The sequence below is a fragment of the Drosophila rhopaloa genome, unplaced genomic scaffold, assembly GCF_018152115.1.
Source record: "Drosophila rhopaloa isolate 14029-0021.01 unplaced genomic scaffold, ASM1815211v1 contig_2, whole genome shotgun sequence".
NCBI lineage: Eukaryota > Metazoa > Arthropoda > Insecta > Diptera > Drosophilidae > Drosophila > Drosophila rhopaloa.
In genome coordinates, this window is record NW_025335083.1 from 15629774 (window position 1) to 15643171 (window position 13398).

The 13398-nt window shown below is 38.1% G+C and overlaps 1 protein-coding gene across 1 annotated transcript; it reads left to right on the top strand.

Annotated features, from left to right (window-relative positions):
• Window positions 1-1522: 1522 nt before the first annotated feature.
• LOC123037741 (nuclear transcription factor Y subunit gamma) lies at window positions 1523-10625 on the top strand. The gene is made up of 3 exons (XM_044459819.1): window positions 1523-1688; window positions 2346-2572; window positions 8986-10625. Exons 2-3 carry the CDS (start codon window positions 2402-2404, stop codon window positions 9241-9243), a joined length of 429 nt encoding a protein of 142 aa, XP_044315754.1. The 5' UTR covers window positions 1523-1688; window positions 2346-2401; the 3' UTR covers window positions 9244-10625.
• The last annotated feature ends 2773 nt before the right edge of the window (window positions 10626-13398 follow it).

Genomic DNA, 13398 nt, shown 5'->3' on the forward strand with positions numbered 1-13398 from the left:
GTTTATATGCGAAGGGTCATAAATTAACCAGCAGCTGAATGGGGGGGTGAGTGTGTGTATGAATGGGCATATTGCTACTAGTATTTTTCGTCCACTCGGAGTCGTAAAAACCCTTGCCCCGAAACTGGCCCACTTCCCATGCCCGTCACGTATTCAATCACAGCAATGGCTACACAAAACTGCGCTATATCAAAAATTTCGGTCTATCGGTCGTGCGTGGTATACAAATGGGTCCATTTCACCGACACCACAGATAGCTAGCCACATATCCCAGCAGCAGCGGAGAGGAGGACCATAACAATTGAGTGCTGGGCTCCAGTTAACGTTAACCAAAGTCGTAGCCCGTGGACTGGGACATTTATTGACGCCCGCAATGTCAACAATTGCAGCCATGACGACGGCAGTCGCATCGGCAACAGTACTAACAACAACTTCAAGGGAGATAATTAAGTACTCGCCCTAAGGGATACCCTGTAATATACACTCATAGGTTAATAAATACATAAATACAATATGGACAAGCAATAAATCAAATAAGATAATTGATAATGTAAAATAAGGTCGTTTTGAAATGTATCTAATCTTGTTTATATTAAGTATGCTACAAATTGGTAATACGAACTTTTATATTGTCTCAATACCTATTTTCCAAATATTTTAAAATTTTTCATTACAAACCAAATTAAAGTTTAATGATAATTAACTTCAATAATATTACTGTTTTTTTTTATTTTGTATTAAATATAATTTGTATAACTATTTCCAGAATTTTTAATAGATTTATAAAAACAAAATTCCAAATGATAAATAAAAGGAGTTTTTTCGAAAGAAGTAATTTAAGATGCAAAGAATTAATATTACATTATATTGCACATACATAGCCACAACTATTTTCTTGCATAGATGTTTTAAAATAACCTAATGGAAAAATCACAACGTATTAAGTTGTGTTGGAAGCTAAAAATAGTTATTTCTTCAGATCAGTGTTTCATTCAATATGCCCCATTGATGCCTAAGATCCCATTACCGCAATGACAAGAACAATCCACTAAAACCCGCAGCGAGTTAACCATGAAAGTTGGCCAAGCGAAACCATTTTGCCAGATGAAGCTGGCTGTTTTGCGATGCTGCGAGTGTTGGGCGTGCTGGGTGTGCCGGGCGTATACGTATTATGATGATGACGCCCGAGAACAGGACAATAGAAATGCGAGGCCACACAAACACGATGGCACACAGCCACAGCCACAGCCACATGTAAACGAGTGTGTGGTGACAATGATATGGATGTTGTTGGTACTTTCGTTGGCTTTTCCCGACGCTGCGCGCGCACTAAAAGTGAAATGGGAAATAAGAGCTCGGCTTCGGAGACAGGACAAACCAAAGGCTAATTCGAATTCCCCATAGGGGCGTAGCGCATTCGGAGGGCGGAATATCCGGGCCGGAGCGGAAAGCGACGGCGGCGTCCTGGCGTCATCTCCAAATCTCGGCCAGTGCCGCAATTTTGGCTATAAATACAAATGTCGGCACGCAGCTTGGCTTAAACTTACATTGTTATCCTAGTTCTCAACATCGCTCGGGGTCTCCTCAACTTTTCCCGAACAAAACACATTCGCTACGTGACGTTGTTAACACGGAATCCACCCACTCAACGCAGGACAACTCCGAAACTCCACCGTAAACCACAAACTGTGAGTCACAGCGGGCTGCAGGTGCAGATGTACCAGTTGCCATCGCTTCTGGTTTCAGTGTCAGTGTCATAATCATAAATTTCGAGCATTGTGTAATCCCCTTTCGATTGGGTAAACAAACCAAGTGGCTCTGCTGCAGTTTTATTATTGCGCAGCCAAGCAATCGCGAATTAAATTTAAATTGAATTTTTTTCCAAGCGCCTTTAAAGAGAGATATGAAAGAACATATAATTTGTAAAGCGGAAATTTATGAGGGGGAATGAATTCATTCATTTAAATTAAATGTAGTTGTGCATTAGTTTACATATAAAAGCTACTGGGATAAATTTTAATTACACATTGATAAGGAAATTCAAAACCAGACTTACAAAAATTAATAAAATATTCCCGAGAAATAAGCTCAAGATAGCATCCTTTCAAGATTTATGAGCACATTTATAGAAATTCCAATGGATAAATCTCCGTCAGTCGTCAGAAATAATTTATCTGTTACTCAATTCACTGCAATCCGTGAGTCTGTGAGATGCATTTCTGGTTTGCCTTTATTCCCAGTGCGACCCCACCTCAAAAGCCATCTCCATTGCCACGCCAATTACACATCCTGCAATTGTCTTCGTCTTTTGCGAGGGGTTAACACACTTGCCTCTCTCTTCACAGCCCGCTGGCACGCCCATTCGACTGCAGACCCCAGAACGCCCCCCACCAGGACAACAATGAGAGCGGCAAGGAGTCAGGGGCTAGGAAGTGGAACTGGACACAGGTGGCTCTTGGTTTGGATGACGGTGCTGCTCCTGGTCGTCCCACCGCATTTGGTCGACGGCCGCTACCTGCCGACAAGGTCGCATGGCGACGATTTGGACAAGTTGCGTGAACTGATGCTGCAGGTGAGCCAGTCTACACTGGGCGAAAAAGTGGGCTAAGCTAAGCTAATATTTTATAAGGAGCTTTTTAAATTCACAGACTTTTATTTAATTTTTTATGGTGAAACTTTGTGACCAAATTAAAATGTAACATTGTGAAAAGGCAATTTAGAATTACTTATAAAAAAATCAATTACATTTGCTAGTTAAATTTAAAGATAATTTTCAATAGGACCAAAAAATATAAAAAATTATTTTAGTTACAATAAATAGTAATAGTTAATTTTCATTTAATAGATGCAATGCCTAAATATTTTATTTTAAGAAACCCAAAAGTTTTTCATTGTTTCAAGCAAACTAAAAATACACAAAGTATTTTAAACATGTTTTATATGAATTCTGTTAATAATATATATTTTTAAAGTTTTTTAATTTCTTGTATTGTTTTTTTAGCCAAATTAGAAATTTAAGCTGAGTATTTTCAATATGTTTTATATAAGTTATCTTAACTCAACTTCAATTGTACACATTTGTTCAGTCCTTAATTTTTTTGTATACATACAAAAGTTGTGTAAACAATTACTCCTAAATGGTTTATGCCATAATTAATGGAGTGTCGAATTATGCTGTTATCGAGTCACATTAATCTTCAACGCATTAATGAATCTCCAAGTAAAAATGATCCATATTTTAGCATTTCTTCAGTGTATCTGAGTGAGTGTGCGATGGGTATCTTCAGTCGAATTTTGTGCATTGGCATTTTTGGTGCGCTGTCAATATAATTAACTAAATGAAAAGAGAGCCAAAGCGTGGTATTAAGTTGCAATTATGTCGCCAATTATTGAGGTTTTATTTTCGACTTGTTTTTGTTTTCGTGCGTTTCTACCTTTTGCTTTTTTTGGTGTTTTATTTTTGGTCACTTATGGAGTGGAGTAGAGTGGAATTGAATGGAATGGAGGTTGCGTCATCGTCTCGGGTATAAGGTTACACAGGTCCCTCGGCCACGGCCCCAATGATTCCACCGAAGATTCCTGCTAACCGCACCGCCTCTCTTCCTCCCTTTCTTATTCCAATCTCCTGGCGCTGCGGTTTCTTGTGCGTCTGCAAACCATTTCAGAAATATTTTTACATATTTCGCAAGCGTTTCTTCTTTTTCCCCCATCGATGTAGGAGCCTGCTCGGCTACAATCGCCAACTTGGCCAACACTTGTATGCCGGGCTCCTCATCTTTTGCACAATTTTTGATTCGCCGCCACCGCTGCAGTTGTTGTTATTTAATGTGCCTTTTTTTTTTGGCACAGTTTCCTGTTCTTTTTCGCAATCAAGACGCAAAAATGCGGCTCAACTAGGAGGGTAGGAACCAGGGGATCGGGGGTCACAAGGGGATCCGGCGAGGAAGCCCCACTTAAGCCTGTGGATGTGCACAAATCCAACGCAGCTGCACGTCTGCGAAAACTTCAGCCTACAAAATGTTCAACTGCAACTGTTTGTCTACCATCGAGTTGAGTATTTGTAGCAAACAATTTCTGCACTGGGACAAAATCATATAAAATATAGTAAATAGAAGATATGGGTTCTGAAAATTTTATATTTTCAAAAAAACCACATGAAATGGGATTCTGCTGCGGAAAAATAGTATGCAAATCATTTGCTCAAATAAATATGATGCGAGGGATAATACACAACATCAAATAAAATTTAAAATGTTAATTTTTTTGTATACTATAAATAGGTAGATCTTAAACAATAATTAAGAAGTTTTGCTTTTTAAGCGACAAACCAATTGGAAAACACCCAATTGCTTTTTCCAACATTTTCCTTCAAAGAAGTATATTTTTATTGGTATATTCAAATGTTCAGAATTTATTAGTTATATATTTGTACTGATATGTAAAAGTTGTTTGCCAATATCTAATAATAATTATAATGGGAATCTATTTAAGTTAACCAAGCTAGCATATTTTTTTTTGAGAATTTCAATGGTTGTTTTCTTAAGAATATTAAATTAAATAGCTAGGAGGTATATTATGTTGTGTAATAATCACAAGGTTTTGACTTACAAGCCCCAAAATTCATTACGCATGATATGACATGATAGGGCAAAATTACAAATTAAGGAATGAAATATCATCGATTTCCGGTCTAGGCTTCTAGGTTACACTGTTTTTCCTGAATGTAGCTGCTCTCAACCCCTTGGCAGACTCTTTTCTGAGTCATGGTCCCTGCAAATCGATAAGTCGCTGACGTGCGGCGCAGACAAAGACCATCGACCAAAAACCAAGAGCAGACCATGTTTGGACAAAAAAGCGAGCACAAAAATAAAGCACAGCAAAAAGATGAAGCCGAGTAAAAGAAAAGGGAAATCAAATGTCAAATAGCAAATAATGACGGTGACGTGGTCGCACTGCCGCTGATGAAGGTTGACTTGACTACGTCACTCTGAAGACAAGCGACAGTTGGGGCAAAAATAAGCAGAATGCGAAATGAAAACACTTGACACACAATAATGCATTGAACCTGAGAGGCTGAGAGCAACAGAAGCATTAGAGACATGAGACAACATAACTTGGCCTTTAGCTTATTGCCTTCCACAGGATGGATGTCAACAGGATGACACGACAACCCCTCGAACCTCCTTTTCCTTTTAGCCCGATATGACAATGAAGTTGGATGGAATTCCCAGAAGCAATTTGTGTTATAGAATGTGGAAAATGACAATTTCATAATGCTCTTGACTTATTAGAGATATATTGGATTATAATTGTGTCGCCTGAGGGGTTGCAAAATGGTACGTGGGTAAACTTTATAATTGTTTTAGGGGTTTGAAACTAATTTGGAGATGAACTTGAGCTTTTGATTCACTGTTAATTTAATAAAGAGATGGGACAGCTTAACGTAATCCATTAGGCAGACAATTTAATGCGGTCAAAATAGAATTCAAGTGGGTATGACAAAGTGACTTAAATGAATTAAATTTGTTAAGCTTCTTAAACCAATTATCAATTTAAGTTGCTTGTGGGATTTTAATATTAATTACAGGTATAGGGAAAATGTTTTTTTATTTAATGAACATCTTAATCTTAAAAATTAAGGCACATTGTTCATTCATTTTTTTCTGTCTTACATTTTGCCACTTATTATTAAAATTGCACGAATACTTTCCCGGATCTCCAAGATTTATGCTCAACATGTCAAAAGTTTAGTGTTCCGTATCACAACATTATGTCCAATTGATGGCAATTATTTTCAACATTCTTTATCCACTTGCCACAAACGTCCCACCACTCATCAAGTGGCTCATTCCACTAAGCAGAAATTGCCGAACCCAAAACAACCCATCTTCGACACCCGGAGATTCCTCCTCGCATAAAACTCAACCCAAACGCAGCTGTTTATTTATAAAGTATCTGCCAACTCCCTTTCCAATCGCCAAAACCAAATCCTGGTCAACAGAGGGAAAGAGATCGATATATGAAAATAGACAGAGATAGCTGGAAAAGGGAGAGGGAGGCCCAAACAAAATCACATAACTTTTCACTTAACGACAACTCTCGAATTAAACTGTCCAAAGAGGCCTTAATGAAAAGAAGGGAGATGAAACCCAGCTGACACCACCCCTCAACCCCTGGAAAATCCATCCCCCTAACTCATCCAGATGCAATGCGATAACAATCCCAGAGTCATCATCGCTTCCCAGTAGACCTTTGGACCATTAATGGCATTTAAGTCAAGGAAAGCGAAAGGAGGGAAATATTTCAAGCTGTCCGAAAATAGAAAACAGTTTTTTGTTTTTTTGTTTTCAAATTAGCAATAAAATAATTACTTGCCGCGAAATTGTTTTAGGTTTTTCGCTTCATTTGCTGTTGTTTGTGTTTGTTCACACATCATCAACAGCATTCGCCAAAAAAACAAGACGAAAGATCAGCTCCAGAGGGGGGGATTACTATGGTAGCCAGAAAAGAGGTTGGCGGCTGATAATTACACGACAATACCCCCCATTAACACATTTTTAGCTCATCAGAGCTCACAGCTTCAGAGATGAGGAGCCAAAAGTTGGTAGCCAAGTTAAGACGACTCAAGACAGGTTAACCCATTTTGGGTGGCAGCTAAACCTGCTCGATGGATTCTTCAAATTTTTCAGATTTCTTTTGTTGTCTTATATGGGATTAATTCCCATTTTTGGTATAAAACAAGAAAGGAAAGCTAACTTCGGGCGGAGCCGAAGTTGATATACCCTTGCAGAATACTCTGTAAATTATATTCTCCAAAATTATTCATATGATGCATTCTAAATACTCATATAAAATCCCAACTTCCTAACTTTAAAAACACCAAAGTTATGGCATTTCCAATCGTTCAGTTATATGGCAGCTATAAGATATAGTCGGCCGATCCTTATGAAGTTTGGTAGGTCGGATTGATTGGCCAAAAATAAAACCCATAGAAAATCCCAAGTTCCTAACTTTACAAACACCAAAGTTATGTCATTTCCGATCAATCAGTTATATGGCAGCTATAGGATATAGTCGGCCGATCCTTATAAAATTTGGTACGTCAAATTGATTGGCCAAATGTAAAACCCATAGAAAATCCCAACTTTCTAACTTTACAAACACCAAAGTTGCGGCATTTCCGATCGTTCAGTTATATGGCAGCTATAGGATATAGTCGGCCGATTCTTATAAAATTTGGTACGTAAAATTTATTGGCCAAATGTAAAACCCATAGAAAATCCCAACTTCCTAACTTTAAAAACACCAAAGTTATGGCATTTCCGATCGTTCAGTTATATGGCAGCTATAGGATATAGTCGGCCGATCCCGGCCGTTCCGACTTATATACTGCGTGCAAAGGAAAGAAGGGTGTGTGCAAAGTTTCAATTCGATATCTTTAAAACTGAGAGACTAGTTCGCGTAGAAACAGACAGACGGACAGACAGACGGACAGACGGACATGGCTATATCAACTCAGGAGGTGATCCTGATCAAGAATATATATACTTTATATGGTCGGAGATGTCTCCTTCACTGCGTTGCACACTTTTGACCAAAATTATAATACCCTCTGCAAGGGTATAAAAATAATAGAAGGTAATGGTAAAAGTGAATTGAAATTCTATTGCACTGTGCCTATTCATCAGACTTTAAATCAATAATATATATTCCATATATTATATTTCGTGCAGTTAAAATTGTATATAGATAGTTATAACTGTGGGCATTCTTAATCACGACTTAATTCTTATTACCTTTTTATACCCTTGCAGAGGGTATTATAATTTTGGTCAAAAGTGTGCAACGCAGTGAAAGAGACATCTCCGACCCTATAAAGTATATATATTCTTGATCAGGATCACCTCCTGAGTTGATATAGCCATGTCCGTCTGTCCGTCTGTCTGTCCGTCTGTCTGTTTCTACGCGAACTAGTCTCTCAGTTTTAAAGATATCGAATTGAAACTTTGCACACACCCTTCTTTCCTTTGCACGCAGTATATAAGTCGGAACGGCCGGGATCGGACGACTATATCCTATAGCTGTCATATAACTGAACGATCGGAAATGCCATAACTTTGGTGTTTGTAAAGTTAGGAAGTTGCAATTTTCTATGGGTTTTATTTTTAGCCAATCAATCCGACCTACCAAATTTCATAAGGATCGGCCGACTATATCCTATAGCTGCCATATAACTTATTGATCGGAAATGCTATAACTTTGGTGTTTGTAAAGTTAGGAAGTTGGAATTTTCTATGGGTTTTATTTTTGGGCAATCAGTCCGACCTATCAAATTTCATAAGGATCGGCCGACTATATCCTATAGCTGCCATATAACTGAACGATTGGAAATGCCATAACTTTGGTGTTTTTAAAGTTAGGAAGTTGGGATTTTTTATGAGTATTAAGAATGCATCATATGAATAATTTTGGAGAATATAATTTACAGAATATTCTGCAAGGGTATATCAACTTCGGCTCCGCCCGAAGTTAGCTTTTCTTTCTTGTTTTTTATCAACTTCGTTGTTATTTTATTTTAAATAAATACCTTACACTCGTATTTAAGTTTTAAAATTCTGTTAAAGCGTATGTTTTACCATACGACAGACATTTCAATTTTACATAGTTGGCTTTTGGTCACCAATGGGTTAAGCCATGCAAACAACAGAAGTAGGCAGCCTCGTCGTTACAGATAAAGTTCATTCGATTTAATGATGCGCCAAAAATTAAAATTAACGAAAAAAAGATAAGTAAAACTCTGTGACGAACTTCCCACGTTGGATAAATAAGATTTCAACAGATTTTTGAAATAGCTCACTCCATCATCACAAGGCGGCAGGGGGCCGAGTCGTGTTAACAACAGCAACTATACGATAATTATAACAACCATAACAACAGCTCGGAGTTTAAATCTTTCTCTGCCCGTCTTGCGTTTTGTGTTTGCAGATTTTGGAGTTGAGCAATGAGGACCCACAGCAGCAGCAGCAGCAGCAGCAACAGCAACAGCCACAGCAGCAACACCCACTGCTGCGTCTGCACAATGAGGCCACCAGCAGCAACAGCAACAGCAACATCAACAATCCACGCGTGTCCAACGGCAACTCTAATGCCGCCTGGCTGCAGAAACTGAGTGCCATGGGTGCCCTGGATGAATTGGGCGGAGATGGAGTCCAACGATTTGGTTCCAACTATGGCCGATACTAAGCCATCTGAGCCGAGAACACCTGACGACAACAGCAGCAACTTTGACAAGGGAAACGGAAACACGGGGCTGGGGGAAAACCATGTTGCGATTGAAAATGTTTTGGGTCCGAGAAAAGGGATAGTAGTGTCGGAAATGTTCACAGGATTAAAATCCAATTCAAACGAAATCAAAGTGCGTGAAAATGGACAAATAAATGGAGCAAAGGATTCTTGTTCAAAGCCTACTTTGAAGTACTTTGAACAGACTTGTGCCTTTTTGGAATGTTTAAAAGGACACTCTGTAAAATCAATTCAAGAATGGGTTCTTTTATGAAATAACTTCAAGGTCCATTTTTATTCTGTAAATGCAAAACATACTTACATTTAATATAATTATCTTAAATTCTCTAGAATCTTTTTAAAGCAATTTTATTAAGTTAAAGTGTATTCACAATTTACATTTATATGTTTTTAATAATATGTGGGACTACTTAATTATAAAGTATTTCGTATACCAACTATTCCCGCCTATTATTTTTAAGATTAATTTATTTAATAACATCAAACATATGTATGTTCAATATTTAGCAAATAATTAACTATTTAAATTGCTATTAGAAACATGAACTTACAAGTCACCAAAAATTCAAAATGTTCATAGATACATTTTTAATTTCAACATGGTTTCCACTTTACCCCAAACTGAATCACTCTCAACGGTTTTAAATACGAAACGAAAAACTGAAAATAAATTCAGAATAAGACGAAACTGGAAAACTTGAAAGGACAAAAGCAGTTCCTATGCTAGAACAATAATTTTTAAAATCCTTTGGGTAAGCCCGAAGCGAAAAATGTACCTATATGTATGTACCTATGTGTTGTAGAGCAACCCCGTCCCTCTGAAACAAACAAAACTCTGAACAAAAAAAGTGACCCTTTAATGGTGTAGACTAAGTGCGGATTTTCAACTTCTTTTTGCGCGGCCAAACAAGAGATAAAAAAATTAAAAGTACCATAAAATTGTAAATATTTTACCCCCAAAAACCCTTCCACTCCCGCCCCACGAACAATAATAACTGGAGTTTTAATGGGCCCCCAAGGCTGACCGGGGCATATGAAGATATATAGTAAATGTATTGTGTATTTATAAATTATACTACTCCCAACTAACCTCCACTAGCTGCGATGGCCTCCGCTGGAAGATGGGCCCAAGTTTAATGCGATTTCGGTTGAGACTTTATGGCCAACAACATGTCGAGGGAGATATATACTTATACTTATACACACACTATTTAATTCGTACCTATATATAAATGTACATTTAATTGTTGTTAACTTACGTTATCGTTATTACTTATGATTCGCCGCAGAAGCAAAAATAAAAGAAATCATTTTCAATGCAATGTCCGTCTCTTAACTAGATCTCTGGGTGGTGATACAGTCAAGCCTGTTATGCAACGTATGAAGAGTGTAACGCAACTTTACAACGGTCTCAGATTCATCTTCATCTTTTGCCTCAAATACTCTTACATTTCACATCCATCTGCTTGAGGGCACCGCCAGCCGAAAGATTCCCATCTATCTCAATTTACTTTCTCGTGCTTCAAGTGCAACTCTTGACAAATTAAACGCTGAAAAGTGGCACCCACCAGAAAGACACATCACATCTCCCCGAAAACCCAGTCCAAAACAATCCAATCCAATTCAATCCACCATTTCGAACCCATTTCCAATGTCAGTTCGAACCCCGTTAAGTACTTTTAACCCGCCAAGTGCCGTTTTCTCGTTTTGTAAACGAAATGAAATAATAATTGTTTTCTTCACTTGTTTTTGTTTTTTTTTTTTATGTAAATATAATATCATTTAAATGGTTCCGTCTGCCTTTGTTTTTGCCTGTTACATAAAGTCATAAGAGATACAATATAATAATTAGTATCTGTGCATGCCGAGGTGTAGATGGCAGCGAGTTGGTAGCTGGATTTTAAATGGTTGATGTTGGGGGGAGATTTTTGGGGAACTATGTTACTCGGTTCAGGCCACGGAGAAAGCAGAAAGATGAATGGGTGAATGCGACGCTGATTATATGGCTCAGAATCGCTGTGGCATGGCGAATTCATTAAGATCTGGCAATGTGCCATGCATAATTCGCACAGTGTCTAGCAGAATGAACCCCCTAGACGAAGGGCCTTCCCAAAACGCATAATGTGATTGCGAAATTTCAGTTGCCTGAATTATGTAAAAGATATCTTCAAGTGGAAAGTTTCATGTTAAATTACCTACAAAAATTTAAAACATTAAAGTTTTCAATCCTAACTTTATAGATCTGCAATCAATCATTCACAAATCTTTTTTTGTAATAGAATTCCTGAAAATTATGTTTTGCTGTCATTGAATACTTAAAAAGTTAGTTTTTTCCTTTTTTCTCAGACCGTTGTAATATACATTTTATTAATAAATTTACTGTATGCAATTACGTTTAACATTCAATTATTCGTATCTGCTTAAGCCTGTTCATTTCAGACTCCCATTAAATATTTTATTTATGATTTGAAAGACTTCAAGTAATAACCATTAAGTAAAGTTGGTCGTATAAATAAGTTTTATTATTTTTGCAACTTTCAGCCAACATATTACGTATTATTGCGCTCAATATAAGGAATGGAATTGTTACATTTGATGTGGCTTGATTATTCCTAATTAGATTCTTTTGGTACTCAAATTTATTTATTTTTTATCCAAACGGAAATAATGGGTCAAGGGTTGCCTGAGGAAAGTATCTGGCAAATATTCGCATCGGGAAATCACGTGAAATTGCCGTAGGATGCGGAGTAACCACAGATGAACCTGCACCTGTTCCACCTTCGTGAATTCAGCATAATTTACCGCGACCAACGAATGATGATGATGACGATGGTTTTGAATGTGAAAGATGAGCGTGGAAAATTAAGGAAATGCAATCTGTGGAGAGGGGAGCAAGTGCAGCCGCCGAAGATGAACAACAAAATCAACACAACCCGCCATTTGGCTAACGGCATTATAAATGATGCCATCGAGGAAAAGTGACAGTCTCTGACTCTCCAGTTGAGTCTCTCGACTGTTGCAGGTTGCAGTTGCAATATTGCCGCTGCCGCCGGGTTTGTTGCTGTTTGGTGTCGTCCTCCGTTTGGCGCCACTGGCCACTGATTATGCCATTTCATCAAATTCCGGCAGCGATTGAGCAGGAGTGGCCACAAAATGCGACCAAGGATCGGTCGCCATCGATGCAAAAATGCTGATTGCCATTTATAGATTATGTGCATAAATCAGGGAAAAAGCCAGATATTAACTTTCGGGGGCTATGAGCCATGGAAAAGTTGCAAAACATTTTGCCAATCATATTTTTTTTTCCATCACTCTTGTCTAACGCAAATTGTCATGGCCGGGGCGTAAATTATTAAATAAGAAAAACAACCCAAAAACAACAGTACAACTTAGCAGAGGGGGGAAAAAAAACAAATTGAAGAAATTCAAAATATTGCAAAAACAACAAAACCCAAAAAAAAAGAGGAGAAAAATTAAATAAAATGCTTATGGAGATGGGGCGACCCAACAAGAGCGTGAAGCTCATTATGAAGCTTCGTGGCCAAAACGCGGACAGCAATTACAAAGGCAACAAACCCAGTAACAACAATAACAGTAACAATAACAATAACAACAAGCCCAAGACAAGACAAGGCAACGCAGTCCGAAAGACAGAAAGAAGCTGGCTAACAAAAGGCCGAAAGAGCATGAAGAAATGAAATAAAACCAACACCAGATTCAGTCCCAGTCCAGAGCACAAAGCTACCCCCATCCCCAATCCGCAATCCCCATCCAAACCCATTCCCCGAATAGCCAGCTAAATGAGAGTGAATCCACATCCATTGAAATTGAAAGTGAATCGTGCCACACGATCCGATCCGATACGATCCGATTCAGAGTCCAGAGTTGGTTACGAGTCCACAGCGATTGGATCCTCCAAATGACCAAAATAACAATTTTTACCACATATATATAATAAGGCAACAAGAAAAACAATAACGAGAGAAGTAGGAAAGGCATATTTTCATTTGATTACCACTACGAAAGGGGAATACTCTAAGGGGAATGTGCAATATTACTGAACAAAAGTTTCTCAATTGCTAAGTTCTTGTGGTC